This window comes from Pangasianodon hypophthalmus, chromosome 4 (genome assembly GCF_027358585.1).
Source record: "Pangasianodon hypophthalmus isolate fPanHyp1 chromosome 4, fPanHyp1.pri, whole genome shotgun sequence".
Taxonomy (NCBI): Eukaryota; Metazoa; Chordata; class Actinopteri; order Siluriformes; family Pangasiidae; genus Pangasianodon; species Pangasianodon hypophthalmus.
The window spans coordinates 14,261,772-14,282,154 of NC_069713.1; the positions used below are offsets into that span (position 1 = coordinate 14,261,772).

Below are 20,383 nucleotides of genomic sequence, written 5' to 3' on the forward strand. Positions count from 1 at the left end.
AGCCGTAGTGCGGCATATCTTTCTTTCCCCGGAAGTAGGTGGCCCTTTTCCGCAGACTCCAACATGGTGAGCAGATTTCTTTTTTCGCTTCTCTTCAGATTTCATCCATAATCATCAGACGTTTTACACAGTATTAATCAACCAAAGCATTAAAATATCATATTTCCTCACAGTGTGTGTTCATAAATCCTTATATTATTGTGGTTTGGTTAGATTTTTGTGTTAAAGATGTTTACGGGAAATTGCTCGGGTTCAGTGTACAGTGGCTCTCTACTGCTGAAATATTAGCTTTGCATGGCGTCTTAACACAGGTTTTTACAACTTTCACTCTTTCTTTGCTCTTGAAAGTTTTGGTAGTTTTGTCTTTTCTGTAAAAAGACGAAATATTAGTGAAAGTAGTGTCATTTTAGTGAGTGTTGCTCGGTTTTTTCACTCAAGGCCTTGGCTGGTGTCTGTGTTCGTGTGGATGAAGCTAATGAGTTAGCTCTCTAGTGCTGAGAAAGCTGAGCACGTTAGCCGGGACTGCTTCTGAGTAACTGCTCTGGAAAATGAAAAGAAAACAGGGTTTCAGACTAACACTTAAAATTAACTTGTGGTTATTGTGTGTTTTAGGCCCGAGGACCGAAGAAGCACCTGAAGCGCGTCGCAGCGCCCAAGCACTGGATGCTTGACAAACTTACTGGAGTGTTTGTGAGTGTTCTTTCCCCCACATGGCTCTACGTGACCACACTGATAACGATGTTTTGTGTGTGTGTGGTCGAATAAAGCAGTTTTCATGTGGAAAATGTGAGCTGGCTCTGATGTGGTGCTGTATTTTGTTGCTCGCAGGCTCCTCGGCCCTCCACCGGTCCCCACAAGCTGAGGGAGTGCCTGCCCCTCATCATCTTCCTGAGGAACCGGCTCAAGTACGCGCTGACCGGAGACGAGGTCAAGAAGATCTGCATGCAGAGGTTCATCAAGGTCGATGGCAAGGTCCGCACCGACATCACCTACCCTGCTGGATTTATGGGTAAGCCGGTGTAGTCACGGGAGTAAAAGTGTAGAAATTAAGTAGTTGATATCTGGTAGTATCACTTGGGTTGTGATGTGCAGGCATTTAAGTTGATGGCCCAACCATGGTACAAGATTCTTACAAGAACCTCCTTGACTCATAAGATCATATAAGTGAGAAAGAGTTGAACTCTGAGGTCATTTTATGTACATGTCAGATCTCAGCATTGCTCTAGGAGTCATTAGTCCTATTCAGATTGGACCAGTTTTACATGTGGAGGTGGGATAACGTAATAATTACAGAAGTATCTCAGATTTTAGTCCCATCTGAATTATGTAATCTTTCACGGACTACGCACACACTTGTTTGGAAACTTTTAAGTCATGTTTTATCTTCTATAAAATGATCGGTAGAAGTTTTTTCTCACCGGATTTAAAGTTTTATTGTCATTGTGTTTGATGCAATGAAATTCTGTTGGTAAAATCCCAAACCAATGCCATTAAGGAAAATTACAGTAAAAAATAAAATTGAATTAAAAGCACCGCAATACAAATGAAAATAAACCGAGCAATAAATATAGGGATTTCAAAAGTACAGTACAAAAGAAAGTGACAAGTATTGCACATGTAAAACTAATATTGCACTTATGTTCTCCTGCCAAAAAAAAGCCGAACAATAAAATATAGATGATGTTTAAATGCTCTTATCAGAGACGTGTGTTTAAACAGGTGGGTTTTGATAAAATTCTTATGTTTCTGGTGCTTATAGTAAAAATCAAAGCAGTGTATATTAAAATGAGGTGTATGTAATACAATTTTTCACGGTGATAGCTGTGTGTACGTTGTGAAGACGTTCCCATCTCTGTGATTTATACAGATATTGCTAATGCCACGTGAATGCATCATAATTATTACAGACGTTCTCTGGCAACATTACTTAAGACGCATTCACATGATATCTGTCCAAATATTACTGGTAAATGGTAATATGCCAAGCAGGTGCAGGTTTTTGCGTTCATAGATTCAACTGCTCCTCGTATGTAGACATAGATGTGGATGAACTGTGATACTCTCTGTATGTGTACCTTGTAACTGGTACCATTTAGAGTTTAAAAAAATGAGTAGCAATGATAGCCGTGTTAAGAATCTATTTATTACATTATTTTAAATTTAAAAAAGTTTGATTACAGTATTAGACAAACGTGGTTTTACTGTGAAGACAAATGAATATGGCTGCATTTTAACAACAGTTTGCTGTTGATTAGGTAAAGATGCAGTTGAGGGTGTTTTTTTTTTTTTTTTTTTTTTTTTTTTTTTTTAAATAGTGGTACTTTTGCATCCATCAGTGATTAAAACCTGAGACAGAATTCTCAGCAGAGTTGTCTGAAATTCTTCAGTCTCTGATAGTGTTTGCTGATTAGTGGTGATGTGCAGAGTAGCTTTATGATGCAGCAGATTACCAGGATTAGTGTTTTAGTGTTGTTTTCCATTTGCAGTTGTTTACATAGTTCAGCAATGTGATGGTGCCATTTTGAAATCAGTGGTTTGTGTGTAATGGCTGAATTTGATAGCACAGTTTAACAGATGGATGAGCTGTTAGATGTCCCTCCTCCAAGGCTGGCACATGTTGCGGTGTTTTAATGGAGCCATCGTCATTCACCTAGTGGGAGTTCAGATAGGATTGCCAAGAGGATATTAAATCCGATCTGATTCATTGTCAAAACCTGGTGATGTAGTATGATGCCAAGCTTTGTGAAATAACCACCAGAATGTTGAACTATACGGCCTGGGTTTTTGAGGGTTGTATGAACAGCTGATGGACTGTTACAATATTGTGTTGTGGGTTGCAGATGTGATCAGCATTGAGAAGACCGGAGAGAACTTCCGCTTGATCTATGATGTGAAAGGCCGTTTCACCGTCCACCGCATCACCAACGAGGAGGCCAAGGTGAGCAGTCGTAGTGTTTCATGTTGGGGGGCAAGCAAATTTGGGTAAGATGCTGTTTATAACTGAGATAAAACGGCTCCTGTGGGACTTATAAGATCATGAATTCGAGTCCTGATGACACAACTGCCATCAGCATGGCTTGGTGTCAGTGAGCTCAGTTAGCCCTGTTCTGTGTTAGCATAACATTAGTCAACTGTGGGTGTCTGTAAACCAAATCCTGAGTTTAATTTACAACATTTAGACTACTCAGTGCTATAAATGAGGAAACTGGGATAAGGCATTAATGTCAGGGGTGTTCAGGCCTAACATGTTAGTTGAACTTGCTTGTTAATAAAGCTATTCAACTTAAGTGGGATTGGTTGTGTGTTTTTTAATGTCAGCCTTGATTTCTGACCCCTTGCTTGGAAGTAAAAATGATTGGACCTATTTTGTTTGTTTCTGCAAGTTGCCAGTCTTGTTTGGCTTTTTTGCATTTTGCTCATTTGGCTTACAGTTGAGACAGTATACAACTGAGCAGGTGTGAGTGTTCAAGGTCTTGCTAAAAGACACCAACGTGGCAATGGGCAGCTTGGCTGTGCTTAACTGAGCCTTAACTGCTGAGCCACCATTTCCACCAGTCTCCATGCTCAACTTCTTTGCATCTACTACTTTATAGAGGTTTTGTTTCTGATTTTGCATTAAAATACTTTTTCCCCCCCGTGTGTCTGTAGTACAAACTGTGCAAGGTGAAGAAAATCCTCATTGGTACTAAGGGAATCCCTCACCTGGTGACCCACGATGCCCGCACCATCCGCTACCCTGATCCCATGATCAAGGCCAACGACACGGTCCGCATTGACCTGGAGACTGGCAAAATCACAGACTTCATCAAGTTTGACACCGGTCAGTACTGCTATTTTGCTGCTTTCTAAACTTCTTATTTCTTCAAGGGCACTGCAGCCACGCGGTACTGATATGAGTAGCCAATGGAAACTTGTGCAAACTAGCAACATCCAGTTCCACTGTAATCCATGTTGGCATTATTTGGTGTGAGCTTTGCCTGCAAAAACTAGACAGCTTTAATATGCATTGGTGTTCTGCTTGAGTAACATGTCTGCTGTCTCTCTTTCTTGGCGTAGGTAACCTGTGCATGGTGACAGGCGGTGCTAACTTGGGTCGTATTGGTGTCATCACCAACCGAGAGAGGCACCCTGGCTCCTTTGATGTGGTGCACGTGAAGGACAGCACGGGCAACAGCTTCGCCACCAGGCTCTCCAACATCTTTGTCATTGGCAAGGTGAGTAAGAAATGGACACGTCTTTGGTTAATAGCTGCTTAATGCTCTGCAGTTACTCAGTTTTATTTTATTGCTTACATTTGCTCTTGTTCAAAGTTGGCTCAGTAAGGAATTTTTATTGTTGGCTCTTTGGCTGGATTTCCCATTGGTCTCATGTCCTCTACTGCACGCATTTTATTCAGTTTGTAAACTAAAGCTGATATTTTTGATATCAAAATTTAAACAAGTCACACAAAATAGAGGTGATCATGGGCTTTATTCATCATCTATAATCCAATTCTGAGCAACTTTAAGGACATGCACAAAACAGGCTCATTTGAGTGGATTTCTTATACCTTTTTTTTTTTTTTTCTTTTTTTTTTTTTTAAATAATGAGCCAGGTTCAGTTGTAATATAAATGAACCAGTACCTTATTAGTATCTATTAGTGCTGTGAAGGCTGATCTCTTAATGCTGATAGTAATTTGCTTAAACATGTCTTTTGTGTGGTTGTTCACTTAACCAGGGTAACAAGCCATGGGTGTCCATTCCTCGTGGAAAGGGTATCCGTCTGACCATTGCTGAGGAGAGAGATAAGAGACTGGCTGCCAAGCAGAGCAGCAGCTAAGTCCACTCATGACTGGCTTCCCCAAACCCTGGTTTCAATAAAAAAAAATATTTACAACAATAATGGCATAATATTGAATTATTCATGTTTCTTTTAGTGCTAATGACAAGGAACAGGTTGAAAGCTGGGTGGAAAAGCCATCCAAATTAAGCATTTGTGCAAAGACATCTAATTTCCAGCACGTTTTGTACACAGCTCTTCAATATGCCATAGTGTTACCAAAGCAATTTGTCAGATTGCATGCAGTAGTGACAGTTTTGGTCCATTAAACTTAATTTAATAACATATTGCAGGTGCAGTAATTTTGAAAATATGTACAGTTAATGTACAGTGCTCAAACAAGTGTATATTTCTCTTAAAGGACCATTTTATTCCTGTTTAGTACTCCATTCAGCTTAGTCATGGCGTGGATAAACAATAATACTTTACAGTTAAATTGTGCTTAGTATTTGAAGTTGAATACAAAAAGATTTAAAAATAAGTGTCAATTGTCAATAACAGTAAATATGTGAAACCATTTAAATAATTAAAATTTAACTAGTTTTGTAACTGATTTTCTAAATAGTTTGGGAATTGCTGTATGTCTCGGGCCAGGAGTCCCCACGGAAACTTAACAGATTCCCTCATGTTTAATAATGTCCTAGTGGAAGTTAATCCACCACTTAGTTAATTTTAATAATCTCCTTGTTGAAGGAGCTGATTGACATTACTTGACTTTGCAGCGAATGCAAGATGTGTGCACAACAGCAAACCATAGCTAGACTTAGGGTTGGTGTAGTACTCGTTAGAACTGTTTAGTAGTGGCTAAAATGATCACTTAAATTACTAAACCTGTCCAACATGTGAAGTCGGTAAACTGTAAGTCTAAATGAAAAGTCATGCAGAATGGATTTATAATCTATTTCTCAAATACAAACAGAATTAGACTGTCACGGAATATATACAGATTTACAGTATAAACCAAATAGACCAGCAGTACAATGTATAAGGAGCTTGTGCTTTAATATGGCAATAAAAGTAAAAAAAAATCATTGTTGACAATATTAAAATTAGGAGGCCAAAAGTCATGTTTCACCTTTAATGAAAACAGTTGTACTGCTATAGTGCTACAAACACCTATACAAATCAGAGACTTGCAAGTTGAAAGTTAAATTGCAATCACATCACTTTACAATGAAAACAAGAGTATTGTAATGGGTCACCATGACACTCCAGAAGGTAGTGAGCACATCTGGAGAAATGTAAATTGTGTTAAATGTGCTCAGGAGAGCTGCATCACCTTGAAAGCTGTAATGTGAGCTAAAGTAAATGAAGCTCAGCCTTGTCTTGTTTTTTTAGACATAATAGCTCATACACAGATCAGCCATAACATTAAAACCACCTGCCTAATATTGTGTAGGTCCCCCTTGTACTGCCAAAACAGCTCTGATCCATCAAGTCATGGACCTCTGAAGGTGTGCTGTGGTATCTGGCATCAAGACGTTAGCAGCAGCTCCTTTAAGTCCTGTAAGTTGTGAGGTGGGGTCTCCGTGGATTGGACTTGTTTGTCCTGCACGTCCCACAGGCGCTCGATTGGATTGAGATCTGGGGAATTTGGAGCCCAAGTCAACACCTGGAACTCTGTCATTTTCCTCAAACCATTCCTGAACAATTTTTGCAGTGTGGCAGGGTGCATTATCCTGCTGAAAGAGACCACTGCCATTAGGGAATAACGTTGCCATGAAGAGGTGTACTATATCTGCTATGATGTTTAGGTAGTTGGTACGTGTCAAAATAACATCCACATGAATACCAGGACTCAAAGTCTCCCAGCAGAAAACCCCACAAGACCTGCTGTTTTGGAGATGCTCTGACCCATTCATCTAGCTATCACAATTTGGCCCTTGTCAAAGTCACTTAGATCCTTACGCTTGCCCATTTTTCCTGCTTCCAACACATCAACTTCGAGAATAGACTGTTCACTCGCTGCCTAATATATCCCACCCCTTGACAGGTGCCACTGTAATGAGATAATCAATTTCACCTGCCAGTAGTTTTAATGTTAATGGCTGATGGGTGTATGTGCTGGTGTTATCAAGTTCAGTTGCTCACAGACTGTAGTGATTGAGGCTGAGTAGGGCCTAGTGAGTGGCTGCTTCCCAATAACCCTGATGCCTCTTTGAATCCTCAGCTCCTCAATCCTACATCCCTCAGCATGTGGCCCAGAAATGCAGATTTGTTACATCATCAATAAGTGAAGTTGCTTTAGAATGTTGCTCCAGTGAGCAAGGCAGATATGTTTGTCCTGGATTCTTCCTGTCCCTATTTCATTTCCTCAGAGCAAGGAGCTAAGAAGTGTGGAAGCGACACAAGGTAAGGGAAATAAAATGAATGAGATGCACATAGAGACTCCATTTAAAGGTGATGTTCTACTGGAACTTGACGTGAGCCGCTGAAGACCCACAGAGATGAAGAGGGACACTGATGTTTTATGTATGGGTTTATGTAACCATAAAATTTATGTCAGTCAGAATCTGGGTGTGTTTATTTCTCCAAGATGAGTGTGGATGCACATTACATATAATTAAAGATCCATGCAGAATTAATACTACGCTACTTTAGACAAGATCCAGTATATGCCGAGTTAACGAGTCAGGAGGTGCTGCGTCACAGGAGGAATGTATACTTGCATGTGAATGTGTGTGTTCCACTTGGCTGTGGCTCTTCTCCAGGCCATATGGGTCCTGCTGCGTTTCAGCCTGTTTGTCCTGCAGCCTTTGGCCTGATGGTCCACAGCGCTGCAGCATGGCTCGGCTCATCCCACTCCAACACGCTGTTGGGGCTTGTGTCCAGAGTAAGAGACACACACCTACACAGTATCTTGTGTCCTTGAGTTTAATATATATGCTTCTGCTTCTAGGTGGCTTTAGAAAGCATTTTTGTTTCATTATGCTACAATACTTTGTGCTCATAACCACATTTACACTCTTGGGATGTGGTGGCCTAAATGTGTAAGCATTATTATTGTTGTAAGTGCATCTATTATGAGAATGGACCTGACATGCTTTTTGCAGCAGGTCTGTTGTCTTTTTCGTCAAAGGACTTTTTTTGTGCAATGGCGCCCTTTGAAAATGAAACGTGAAGCTTGCCAGACTCCAGCACTGTTCCTGCACCACTCACATCTCCCCCTTGTGCAAAATAAAACACAGCCCTTTGATCTGATTACACAAGAGCTCTATGGTTTCAGAATCACTTTTGGCCAATATATATATATATGCACAGAGAAACAGAGTGAAGAAGAAAAAGGTTGGACAAAAACTAGATGAGAGGAAAAACATTTCAGTGAAGGGAGGGGGCAGGGGGGTGCGGGGGGGTCAATCTCAAGGTCCTCTAGGAGTATTTCTGCCTGCGTGTTTGGCCTGTGCGTAATGGGGTGGGGGGACCTGGAACAATGGAGACAGTCATGTTTCACTAGCAGCCAGACACGGTTCCCCCACATGTTTCTGATCAATATCGCTGCATGACACCCTTCCATAAAGTCATGCATGGATGGAAACATGCTTGATGAGACATGCTGCTCATCTACCTGCTCTTCTTCTTCTTCTTCTTCTTTAGTGCTGCTTAGCTTAACTCGTTGTGCAACCTACAGTTCTGGGAAATGTAAGAATAGATGAACAAAACATGTAGGTGAGCCAAGTTATGGTTTTGGGTGGGGGTGCACACATGCAGCAGATGTGAGCTTTGGGAGGGGCCAACATCTGGACTGGATGGTGGAGTGTTAGGACTGGAGGATGTTTTTTTTTTTTTTTTCCACAGTTGAACCTGGGTGCATTTTTTTTCCAGTGTTGGAATTTACGGTCTTGGAGTGCAGCTGTTAAAACTTAAAGTTGCCAAAGTTGCTTTTTCATCCAGCAAGAGATGTGTTGCAAAATGCTACAAAATCTGATCTTCAGGAAGAATTGTTCAGGTGTGTGTGAGACTGCAGATATGGAGACCTGATTACTCTGTAATCCCAGTGGACTCTTCTGTCTGAACCAGCAGCACCAGCAAGAATTTTGGACCCTGTAATAAAAGGGCAAAGCACCAGGTTCCTCGTCCTGGATCATTTCGGTTCTCCTTGACAATCCTTGTTCTTGGGTTCCTGGGCTGATCAGCGTCCTTGGACTCATCACTACCGCTGATCTGAACTGCTGTAGCTGCACATCTGGCTTACAAAAGCACGAAAACGTTTGCTTTTTAGTGTTTGTAAGCCAGACGACGTACTTGATGTTAAGGATGAAGCAGAATGACAAAGTAGTGGTCACGTAAGTGTGAATTCGCGCATGCGCAAAGTCGGTGCGCAAAAGTCAGTTAAGTTCAACTGGGCATGAAAAGCAGCCTGCAGCCGAGGACTGTTTCACAGTCTCAGGTGTGTGTTTGTATGTGTGTGTGTGTGTGTTTTTACATCCAGACCGCACACTACCGTATTAAATAGTGTGTCAGAATAACAGCAGCTCCAGTGGCTACGTCCAGAACCGCGTTCTACCCTACCTCAGAGGTCAGAAAGCTGACATGCTGGTTAGTTTGGTAGTATGCGCTTTTTGGCTGCAGCTCCTGTACCTGTGGCTGGCCTGCATCCTCCTGCAAAGCCGCTGACTTTTGAATCCTCCCTCGCAGCTTTGTCTCTGGACTCATGCAGGCTGAACAGAGCTCCGCGCAGTGGACAATCAGCTGCAACGCAAAGAAAGATGCCCGCACTGTGCTCACGCGCCTGCCACGGAGTTGAGCGCGGGGAAAGCGCGCGCTGATCAGACCTCCAGCAAACTGCAGCAGTTAATAAGCAACCAAAAGAGAAGAAGATGCCGTTTTGCAAGCGCATCATCGCGCCCAAGGACGTGTGCAAAAGCGCGCTGAGGAGCGCCGGAGCCCCGTTCACGGACTTGGCGGACGTGTGCGGCTTCAGCCTGTGCTCCATCCTCAGACAGCTCTCCGATTTATGCAGGCAGTCGGTCAGCATCCTGGAGGAACTCGAAGGAGAGATCGCGTCCATTTGCCATCGCTCGGGAACATTGGAGAGCAAAGTTATCAGCTTGCAAAGACACGTCTCTGCGCTCGCAGCCAGCAAGCCGCCGCTGAAAAGTAAGCAGCGCTCTGTTACTTGCAACTCAAACGCCTCTGAGCTCTGATGGATCACTTGTTACACCGTTAAACCGAGTTGAAGGTCGGTGTTTGTTTTGTCGTAATGAAATATCTTCACTCTGTTGGCTTATGAGATAGGAAAAGTATGCGAGCGCGTGACTTTTATGGCAGTTGGGCATGACTGGAAATGGTTGTTTACAGAATGAGCCTGTTGCGTTATAGCCTGAGCTGCACTCATATACAATCCATACAGCTCTCTTAGCACAAGTTCATCTGTTATAGACTGCTGAGAAAGGGAATTCATAAAGGAGAGCAACAGTGGTGTGTACGTGCTTCTTTTGCCTTAAACAGTACATGTGCATGAGCACACCAGAGTAGTTTTTCCTCTCATAAATAAGACTATTAATCTCACTCTCCAGGTCAGGGGTTCTCAAACCTCTTACAGTCAGGGACCCTTAACAGCTGAACCGCTTAGTACTTTCCACACAATCAACCCATTATTATTATTATTATTATTATTATTATTATTATTATGTATGTATGTATGTACTTATTTATTTATTTATTTATTTATTTAGATTGGCATTAGATGTGAGTTGTCATTATTTATAGGCATAATAACTGATAATTGTGGCTTTTCCCCGGCTGTAACGATATTAGACGATTTCTGGGCCACTGAGGATCCCCAGATCCCTCCTTCAGAACCATGGTTCAAAGTATCTCTGCTTTACTTCTGAGGCACACTTTTTTGATATGAGGATTAAGCAGAATGAATAGTGTCCTAACAAACTGGTGAGGCCAGTCACAGAGTGGTGTTAATGAAAATCAAGAGCTGTACTGTTTACATGTATTGGCTCCAGTGGGATTTCCATTGTAACTAATCTCCAGGCTGAGAGAGTGAAATGCCACAAGGCTGTATTATGGGTCGACAAAAGATTTAGACCTTGTATAGCCATAGAGTTCAGTACAAGCAAGAGATTCACTCCGATGAACAAGACAAATCTGTGTGGCCACCGAGGTCACTGGACAGCTATCCAGAAATCATGCTGAATGGACTCTTGTCAGATAATAATCAACAGCAAACAAACTGCACGGGATGTTCCTTGTAGCGTATTCGTCTCCATCAGGTTCATCTGTCAAATCAATCATGTGCATATTCTTCTTTTCATTTTCTGCTCCACAGTTTTGGCATGCAATCACTATGACGCCTCCTACGCTACTCTGTGTTGCTAAGCTGAAGAAGAGCAGAATATTTCCTCTGTCCACTTCCTTTTGTCTTAGCAAAGGAAGCAACTCCCCAACTTTGCCCTTAGTTCCACACTTTTGGCCATGTGATGCAATCGAGCGTTAGTGCATCACCACGAGTTTAGTCCAGTGCATCTCCATGAGCTTATCAAACTTCTCTGGTGAACAGAAGAATGATGATTAGGCCTAGACTAGGTTTGTTAAAATATAACCCACCTGTATTTACTTAGGATCGTAGCCTAACTGTCTGATAATTCACTTGCTCAGACAAGTTCAAGATAACTGAATCAGATCCTGAAAGGGAGCAGATTATTTGGCAGGGATGATTGTTTCTTCAGAGCATGGTAACTGGAGTTCATGTCCCACTGGAGACTGTGTGTCAGCATCTGATGAGGACATGGGGTGAAGGAGCAGCATAAATTCAGCCAGTTATCCCTTCACGTTATACTTAGCCTTAACATATACACAAAAACACGGCTGTGAAATCAACTCTACTTCTTTAAGGATGCTGGTCATTCCTTCTAGAAAATCACTGCCATGTAGGGTATGATGGGAAAAAATGAGGCACAGATTCAAATAAGGATTAATATGTGTTTGGTAGATGGCTCCCACGTGCACAGCTAAATGTTTGTGTCACAACCACAACACAGGTCATGCTTGATAGATCAGGCTTTTAACACATGCCTTGTTTTGAAATCTTCAGCCTTGAGCAGAGCTGCGGAATCATTTTTGCTGAATCGACTGTATAAATCTGACATTATAAAAGTGACATTAAAAATCGACTGTTAATATTAGTATTGTTAAGATTATTAGACTAGGTCTAGCCATTGATGTTGCAAATCACTTTCTATATTAGGAACATTTGCTTATTTAAGGAAAAACTATTTGGGTGGCAACAAACAGATACTTTTATGAATGTGATGGGTTCCTGGTGTGTTGATATTTGTTGATAATAATAATAATATTAATGAAAAAAAAATCACCTTGAAATGAGTGCCAGGATTTGTTAAATGGGTTTCCTTCATTTTTTTTCAGGACAAGCATACCAAGCAAAATGCAAGAGTGGTATTTCTGTATTGTTTTGATACTTTGACTTCTGAAGAGCTTAAGAAAAATATTTTAACTGCTTAAAAATATTTTAGCAATTTCCCGTGCCAAAAATTTGAATTCTTTTACAGCAGCAGTCTTTGGTCATTCTTTTTTGTTAATTCTCTTTGTGAAATAGCTTGATGTATCAGCTTCATCTGTTATCATACCATAAATGTTTCTTACCATTCCAGTCTTCAATTTTAAAAGAGCAGTTTTTTGTAAACAGGAATCCTTGCAGAATTCAAGGCATCTGGTGGTGAGACTACATTTAACTTGTTGCAGTTGAGCAGGTAGATTGCAGGAATCGGAACTAGCATGAGGCATAGCTTCTTGATAGATTCTCTACGAATCTCTGGAACTGTATGAATGCCATTCTTCCAAAAAGATATTCCCTCAGTTATTGTTTTAAGGATGGTGTTGAAGAGCACTGTCTAACACATCTGTCCAAAATCTCCAGTAGACATTGAATTGGTTCGAGATCTGGTGACCATGAAGGTCATAGCTTATGATGTATATAATTCATCAAACTATTCAAGCACAACAGAGCCTCCATGCTCTGTTGATGGGGGAGGAGTCATTTTGGAAGAGACCACTCTATCACGATAGAAATGTTTCCTCATAGGATGAAACTGATCAGTTAGAAGAATTTTGTGTTGATTTGCAGTGAGTCTTCCCTCTAAGGGGACAAATGGAGTCAAATCATGCCAACAATATATATAACATGTATACATGCAGAGATGACTGAGAGCTCATGGACTCAGGACTATATTTTTCATTTATATATAGATGCTCTTTTAATACGAAAATGTATTCTTCGTGTACTAAGGTATATCTTTGTGCTATGACCAGTGCAAGCCTTCATTATTCTTTTAGTGTAGAAAATTAGAAATGTAAAAAAATGTGTTTTTCTCCCTTCAAGAATTTCGCAGAAGCACTTATAGTCTTTAGGCCATGCATGCTTAAAGAGAGTCTAGCCTTGAGATTAATAATGCATGGAGTGAAAGGCCTAAAGATAAATGTGACAGGAGGCTTGGACATAACACAGACTTGTTACTATAACTTTTGTCTGGCTAAGCAGAGTGTCTTGTGGTTTGTGTGTACACGTGTGTGCGTGTTTCTAGTAGTCAGGAAATCATCGTTGTACTCCTGTGTTTTAAAAAAAGAAAAATAATTCAGTATGATGTTTTAGAGTTATAGACAAAGCAGAAATGACCTCGCATAGACTACCACAGAAAAAAAATCCAGATACTGCTAATGCAACTATGTAATAAATACCAAAGTTGTGGTATTAAATTTACCTTGAATTGTTGTGTGGCTCTACACATCACTTTTCTCTAAATATGTGAACTATGCTAACCAAATGTGATTAAAACATGACTTGTTGAAGTCTACTGGACATCATTTTTTGAAGAATTTGACTAAAAATGAACAAAAGCAAAACAATTCGATACGCTCATTAGAATAAGGTTTTGAGGTTTAAAGTTGGAGTATTCCTGTAAATTACAATGAGATGGAGAGAACCAGAGGAGAAGAAAACTCTGAGTTGATTGAATAAGAGTGAGAAAGAAAGAAAGAAAGAAAGACTGAATAGGAGAGACAGTGGGAGTGGTAGAGAGAGGGAGAGAGAGGGAGAGAGAGGAAAATTAGGCAGCGTCTGAATAGAGTGAGGGAAATCATTCTAGTGGGAAAGATAAATTCAGGTGAAATGCCGAAGAAACTATTAACAACTTCCTGCCTTGGCCATATGCCCGAGTTCCCTCTTGTGCACCACAGAACGTTTTTCTATAATTTAAATCATTTTTGCGCCTCTGTTGCTCTCTTGGCTGGGAGTTTGGTTGCCGTGGCAGAGTTCCAGCTGCCAAGAGAAGCCCAGTCAAGCTGAACTGAGGCATCATGTGCACAGGAATGTCTCAAGAACAAGTTAATGCAGCGCTACACTAAACTCTCCCAACTACTCTATTCTGTGATTTTGGATTTCTCCTTCTCCTAATGTCCAGTCCAAAGATGCAAGAGCAAGCACAAAAGGAATCAATTTGTCAGCTGAAATGAAAAGAAACAGTTACGCAACAGGTTCATTTCCCTCTCTTGCTCTTGCTCTCTCGCTCAGGCATCCCGTGGGAAAGTCATGTTTGGGATTGACGGATGGGAGTGGAATTTTCATGGCTACACTCTCATGTTGACTATAGCAGTAACCACATTAGCGTGATTATGAAGTCATTTGGCCTCCGGGACCAGTTTCATAACAACACACGCTTCTATCTGCACTGTCCAGTCCAGTCCAGTCTTCGTGTTCTTGTATGCACGCAGTCACAAGGGTTTTACAGAAGGGAGACCATGTGTGTGTGTTTTATGCTGAACATGTGCAGTATGTGATTGTTTTTCCTGTTCCTGCAACTCATTCGGGCTCTGGGCAGTGCCTCAGATTCTCTTGGCTGCTCAGTCTTTGGCTCTGGATCTTATGACACAGACCATGTAGCTTTGCAACACAGCCGTCTTCCCACTCCCACTCTGACACATTGCTATAACAATGTAACAGACTGCCGTTATGCTCCTGCAATATCCAGTCTTAAAGATAGAAAAATCCACAAAGTAGCTGATGGGTCTGAGGGAAACTACAGCTCCCCTGTTAACCTTTGCCTGAAACTCCAAAAATGACCTAATGATTAATCCATTAGTATACCAAAAATAGGTATATGGTCCCAGACCTTCTGTGACCTTGATCAGGATTTTTTTTTTAAAAGGTTCCTCACATGTTTTGCAATTCAGAAGAATCAAATTCAAAATAAAGGCTAAAATTCACTGGCCAGCTCCAAAGCTTTCGATGCTTGGAATTATAGGTTTGACTCTCAGGATGGTGATTGTTGACTTGACACACTACATACTGTATATTAAAAATATATTTATCAACTCTACAGGGTAGAAAAAAATAGTTGAACTACTCATAAACTAATTGACTCAGATAGCTTCACTGCTTATGATGTGAAGTGGCATAGTGCGTACTATAGCATGATTCATAACATGGACCAAATGAATCATTATTTGCCAACTATTTTATCCAATTTTATTTATTTTGTCGATTACTTGATGCAGCCCTGGTCCTGTCTTGCTACACATACTGTAAAAGAGAGCAGAGAGAACAGTCAGGTGGATGGGAATGTTATGGGTACTTTCCGTTTTTTTTTTTTGTTTTTTTTGTAGGCCCTGTATCAGGTTTTCCATTACTTTCCCAAATACTGTTTCCTTTTTTTTCCCTTCTACATATTTTGACAGTGCTTTGGAAAAATCATACTCTCACACACTGGATCCTGGTCAGTGTTTACTCTGTCCACTTCTCAGATTCCTATCATCGGAGAGAGCGGACTTATGCTTCCTTTAGGATCCCTCCCCAACCCTTCCTCACCAGCACACACACACACACACACACACACACACACACACACAGGGTTTTCTCCATAGTGTTCCCATAGTGATATCTACAAGAAGCACAAAGATGTGTAATGTATATCATCATATGAAAGAAATAGATTTTAAAAGGAGGTCCTGTCTAAACATTTCTTGGATAAGATAATACGTTCTATTAGATTAAGTCATATGCTGAGCACATTGCTCAGTGAACTGTACTATTTAGGCCTTGGCTCTTAAAATGTGTGTATTGACAAGGCATGTGCTGAACATGCGGCATAGTATATCAAAAATATCAACACTACGGTGCTGTTGAATTCCTAAAACTGATTGGTCTGAAGGTGTTGATTACTTTTCTATGACAATAGTGCTGGCTGTAATTCACATCATTTTCTCTTCACTTATTGATGTGAGGGAGGAGCAGTTGATAGCTCCTATAACATAAGCGATAACAGGAGCTAACTTGTTTTGCCGACATTCCAGTGGGAAAAATTTTTGTTCTTCAGTAAATAAATAGTTGTACTCGTTGACAAATTGCTGTGGTGTAAGAGGAATACAACACTTCAGGGCACGCTGTTATTGGAAAATAATCAACTTTGGGGTGGTAACACATCACAACACCCTGTTGTTGATTATTTCACTATAACAAGCAGGCCTCGTCACTATGCGTAATGTGATTATTGTGAGCACTCGTCATGTCTTCAGCTACAATCTAGTCCACAGTAACAATTTCATGCAATATTGACAAAATATCACCGCGCTTTATTCAGAGAGTATTATACACTTCTGAGATCAAGGCTGTCTCCTTTAGAAGGTAACAGAAGACAGCTGTACCTTATTTTGGCAAATTGTGAAAGCAGTCACGCCTGTAGACTTCTCAGCAAAGACAAGCCTATAATTCTGTTCACTTTACAAGCAATTCCTGGATGTCTGGAAACGGTGTGGACGGAAATGTTGTCTGAGAAATACATTTGCAAATTGAAGCATATTGTTTAATTAACTGAACAACATGTCTATATTACCTTTACTATTTTGCTTAACAGTCATGTTTGTGTTGACAAGCATCATGTGACATGATAGACATGTTAGTCAGCTTACTCTTTAATATACAAGAGCAACTATATTTATGCATGTTTACCTAAGATGGGATGCTAGTGAGTGAATACAAGTAAATAAATGTCACCTGTAAAGACATGGAAGGGTATCTGAATGCAACGCTTGAGAAGGCTCAAAGCAATATTGTGATAATATAAACCTTAGTAAAAGGTTAGACGAAGATCTGTGCACTTGGAATGGGATCCCATGGTATGGTTAGATATATTTTGGGAAAAAGAACCAATGAAAAGGCTTGCTCCAGAACTGCATCTGAAAGCTGACAGAAACAACCTTTTGAAAGCCCCGAGCTTTCATAGTCTTTCAGAACAGTAGGAGGACCGTATCTGTCCGTCAAACAATGTAGTGGTCATAAACAGCAAGCAGTAATATGCAAAAGTGCACATTTATTGTTGTCCGTTCAAATAAAATGGCAGAGCTTTGACATTTGACATTGCTGTTTTTGTTGTGGTCTTATACAAAGAAGACTATGTATGTAGAATCACATCATCTATTGGGAAACCTATAAAACACTTTCACTTCAACTTCATTGGGACAATCTGGAGAGGCTCCCCCCACCAAGAGACAACACCATTTCCATGTGAAATGTTGTCAGAGGCGGCATCTAGATTTCCTATATTTATGGTCAGAAGCCTGTTTGGATTGAAATGTTGGCCTTAAGTCTATCAAAAAATATCTCACATGGGTGCAAGGAGAAATAACTGCGGAGCGGGCTGGAATGGGATTTAAAAAACAGCCCCACTCACCTCCACATGTGTCTATAACGGAAATAGACAATCAAATGGCAGAAATGCCTGAACTGCAAAAAAGAGCTTCAGTGCGATTTCACTTCTGCTAGCAGGATGTCTGAAATATTGCCATTTCAGATGTCTGAAGTATCACTGTTTCAAGTGCTCAGTAAACTTTCTAGAGGATGAGACTTGAACCGAAGTTGATTAGGAGATAAAGAAAGAGCAACAGAGGGTTTTCCATCTAGAAAAGGTTCCAAGTATAATCTGCATTAGAAATCTAGAGCCATTATCCATTCAAAGAACCATCAAGGAACGATCAACATTAAAGAGTTTTTTGTGACTGGACATGATTGCGGGGGGTGTTTTATCAATACACCATTAACAGGGAAAGAAATTTATATTTAATTAGAGAATAACTCCTTGTCAAGATCAACAAACACGCCAAGTCTGCCTGTCGTAATAGTTGGGGAATTATTTCCAGATGGTTGTGGACTCGGAGAGGAGGGAATGGTTTGAAGGGAGGGGCAAGAAATCAAAACAAAGATGAAATATGGAGAGGAGAGGAGAGGAGAGGAGAGGAACGTGGTCAGTCTGATCTCTGATTAGCTCTATATGAGTGCCTGCATTTGGTACTTTAAATAGAAGCCATGTCTTTTTTGGTGCTCTGATTTGATATACTTGCATTATTCCATCTTATCTTATGTTCCAACTGTGTTTTATGAGAAGATACCTCTGATAATGCCTTGAAAAGTGTCTCTATACACTAGATGTAATATGGAATAGATGCAGTTAAGGTGCTGCACAGAGTTGGCAGATTTCATTACTCAGCACGAGAAGTGAGGTGTGAGTGGGCACTAAGAGAACAAACAGTGCCGCCTCTGAAACTCACGCTGAGTTTTAATTCTGCTCGCATGATGGGGACCGTATGTGTGAAGGCACCCCTGCATTCCAGCGCGCCCCAGGCCTCTCAGCCCCGCCCTGGCCGGACCTGGCGTATGTACACACTCACAGCTCCACATTCCCCTGCTACGTCTGTTGGTAAACATTTCAAAGTCGTGAGCGCTGCTCAGCTTTTGGTTTGCTAATGCCTTGTTATTTTGTTGTTTTCATTATGAATAGCCCTCCAGAAGTGAAGCGCAACCTAAACTCAAAATGTCTCACTGCTGGAGCCTATAAATTTGTTCCCTGTAAAATCGCTTCCCTCCCTGCTAATTTTCACTCTCTGGGGTGTTTGGAGAAGGAAAGTAGGGAAGAAAAAATTCGAGAGCTTGAGAATTGTTATCGGCTGTTTTTTCTCAAACATTTGTATATGTTTATAAGATATGCTAATATAAACCGAGAGTTTGCAGCAATATGCCCTTGATGGAGCTAATAATACTATAAAGAGAGAGTCAGCTTTTTACACAAACCCTAAGTGCCCTTGCAATTACTCTTAGTGTGTTTATGGAAGCTTTAGGCATATTTGCCTTTTGTACTGGATTGCAAAAGCATTTTATTGCTATACAATGGAGTAGAGTCCTAGCTCGTGATTGAGTGTGTGTGTGTATGTGTGAGAGAGATGTGGCATAGAACTGATACTGCAGAATTTGCTGCAGTGTGTATGTACAGGCATGAAGCGGATCTGAGTGAGAGAGAGAGAGAGAGACAGAGAGAGAGACAGAGATGGAATGGGATGGAGGGAGATGCATGCAGCAGCATCTTCTCTCTGTGACTTAAACTCTTAGGTTGCAGAGCAAAAGGAGGAAATAAAACACTCTTTTTGACTCTTACACATCGAGCGGCATGGGAATGAACTGCCAGTGTTAGTGTGTGAGTATGAGTTTCTGTCTGTGAGAGAGGCTGTGAGTGAGTGTGTGTGTGTTTCGGATGCGTACAGCGATGCGGTGGAAGCGGAGGAGATCTCCGGGTCAGGGGAGGCAGGTGGAAGCGAAGAGTTCGAATTCTTCATTCACTGCACCGTTCTTCAGAGGTAACATGTTAGTCCCAGTGTGAGACTTGTGTATGACTGAGATGTTTGATATAGAAAAAGTCAGCGGTATGCTGTAGTTGTATCCGTGTGTGAACGTAAATGAGTGATTCATAGCTTTGACTAATGACTACTGTGCTTTTGATAGTATGTTTGTGTGTGTGTGTGTGTGTGTGTGTATTCTGTAAATGTTAACTAATATCACTGTGTTGACTGATGTGTTGTCTCAAGTGTAAACACTGTTCATTCACAGTACTAGCTGTGCTCAATCACTCACACAACACACGCACACACACACACACACACATCCTTTTTCCATCTACAAGGTGCTGGTGCTCTTATCACACTTTCCAACCACAAAAGGTCTGATTCTCAAAAAAAACAAAAACAAACAACAACAAAAAAAACCCTCGCTGCCGATCGGGAACCAACTGGGTGATTCCAAAACTGGATGTTATTTAGCCTTAGCATTTCATCTCAGACAACAGTCTCATTTTCTACAGGGTGCCTGACAGGTTGGGTTTTAGCATAGAGTTATTGTAGATTGTGGTTAATTAGCATTAATTAGCATTAAGAACATGCTAATGTGTTTAAGTTTTAAATTAATTATTTGCTTTCAGTCTACAGTTTGTGGAGAAGGTTGTATGTTGAAAGGGACCTTTTCAATTAATATCAGAATATCACTGAAAAAAGGGAAAAAGAATGGGAGAATTTATTTTCCTTCTTTGCATGATCTTCAGGAAATTTGGATGATGCAGCTGTTGAACATGGGACGTTGAGCAATATCCTGCTGAACATGTGACTTGTGGAATATTCCAAATATTCACACTTCTACATGACCTTCAGTAAAGGAGCAGATCATAATTTTCAGTTTACAGTTGCAATTAAAACATTCATCACTCCCCCCACTGACTCTAGCA

At 40.8% G+C, this 20,383-nt stretch overlaps 2 protein-coding genes across 4 annotated transcripts in view; both read left to right on the plus strand.

Moving 5' to 3' along the window:
• rps4x (ribosomal protein S4 X-linked) lies at positions 1 to 4,883 on the plus strand. Its single transcript, XM_026937097.3, has 7 exons — positions 1 to 66; positions 613 to 690; positions 829 to 1,009; positions 2,841 to 2,938; positions 3,649 to 3,820; positions 4,057 to 4,214; positions 4,719 to 4,883. Exons 1-7 carry the CDS (start codon positions 64 to 66, stop codon positions 4,818 to 4,820), a joined length of 792 nt encoding a protein of 263 aa, XP_026792898.1. The 5' UTR covers positions 1 to 63; the 3' UTR covers positions 4,821 to 4,883.
• A 3,703-nt stretch (positions 4,884 to 8,586) lies between these two features.
• Positions 8,587 to 20,383, plus strand: part of nhsl2 (NHS-like 2) — a 72,800-nt gene continuing 61,003 nt past the window's right edge. The window contains exon 1 of one of the 3 annotated variants that reach the window (XM_026936255.3): positions 8,587 to 9,917. In XM_026936255.3, the coding sequence (XP_026792056.1) occupies positions 9,638 to 9,917 (280 nt within the window). In that variant the 5' untranslated portion in view covers positions 8,587 to 9,637. Of the gene's footprint in view, positions 9,918 to 18,016; positions 19,467 to 20,383 lie in introns of those variants that run through there. The other 2 variants (XM_026936257.3, XM_026936258.3) reach the window with 2 other exon arrangements.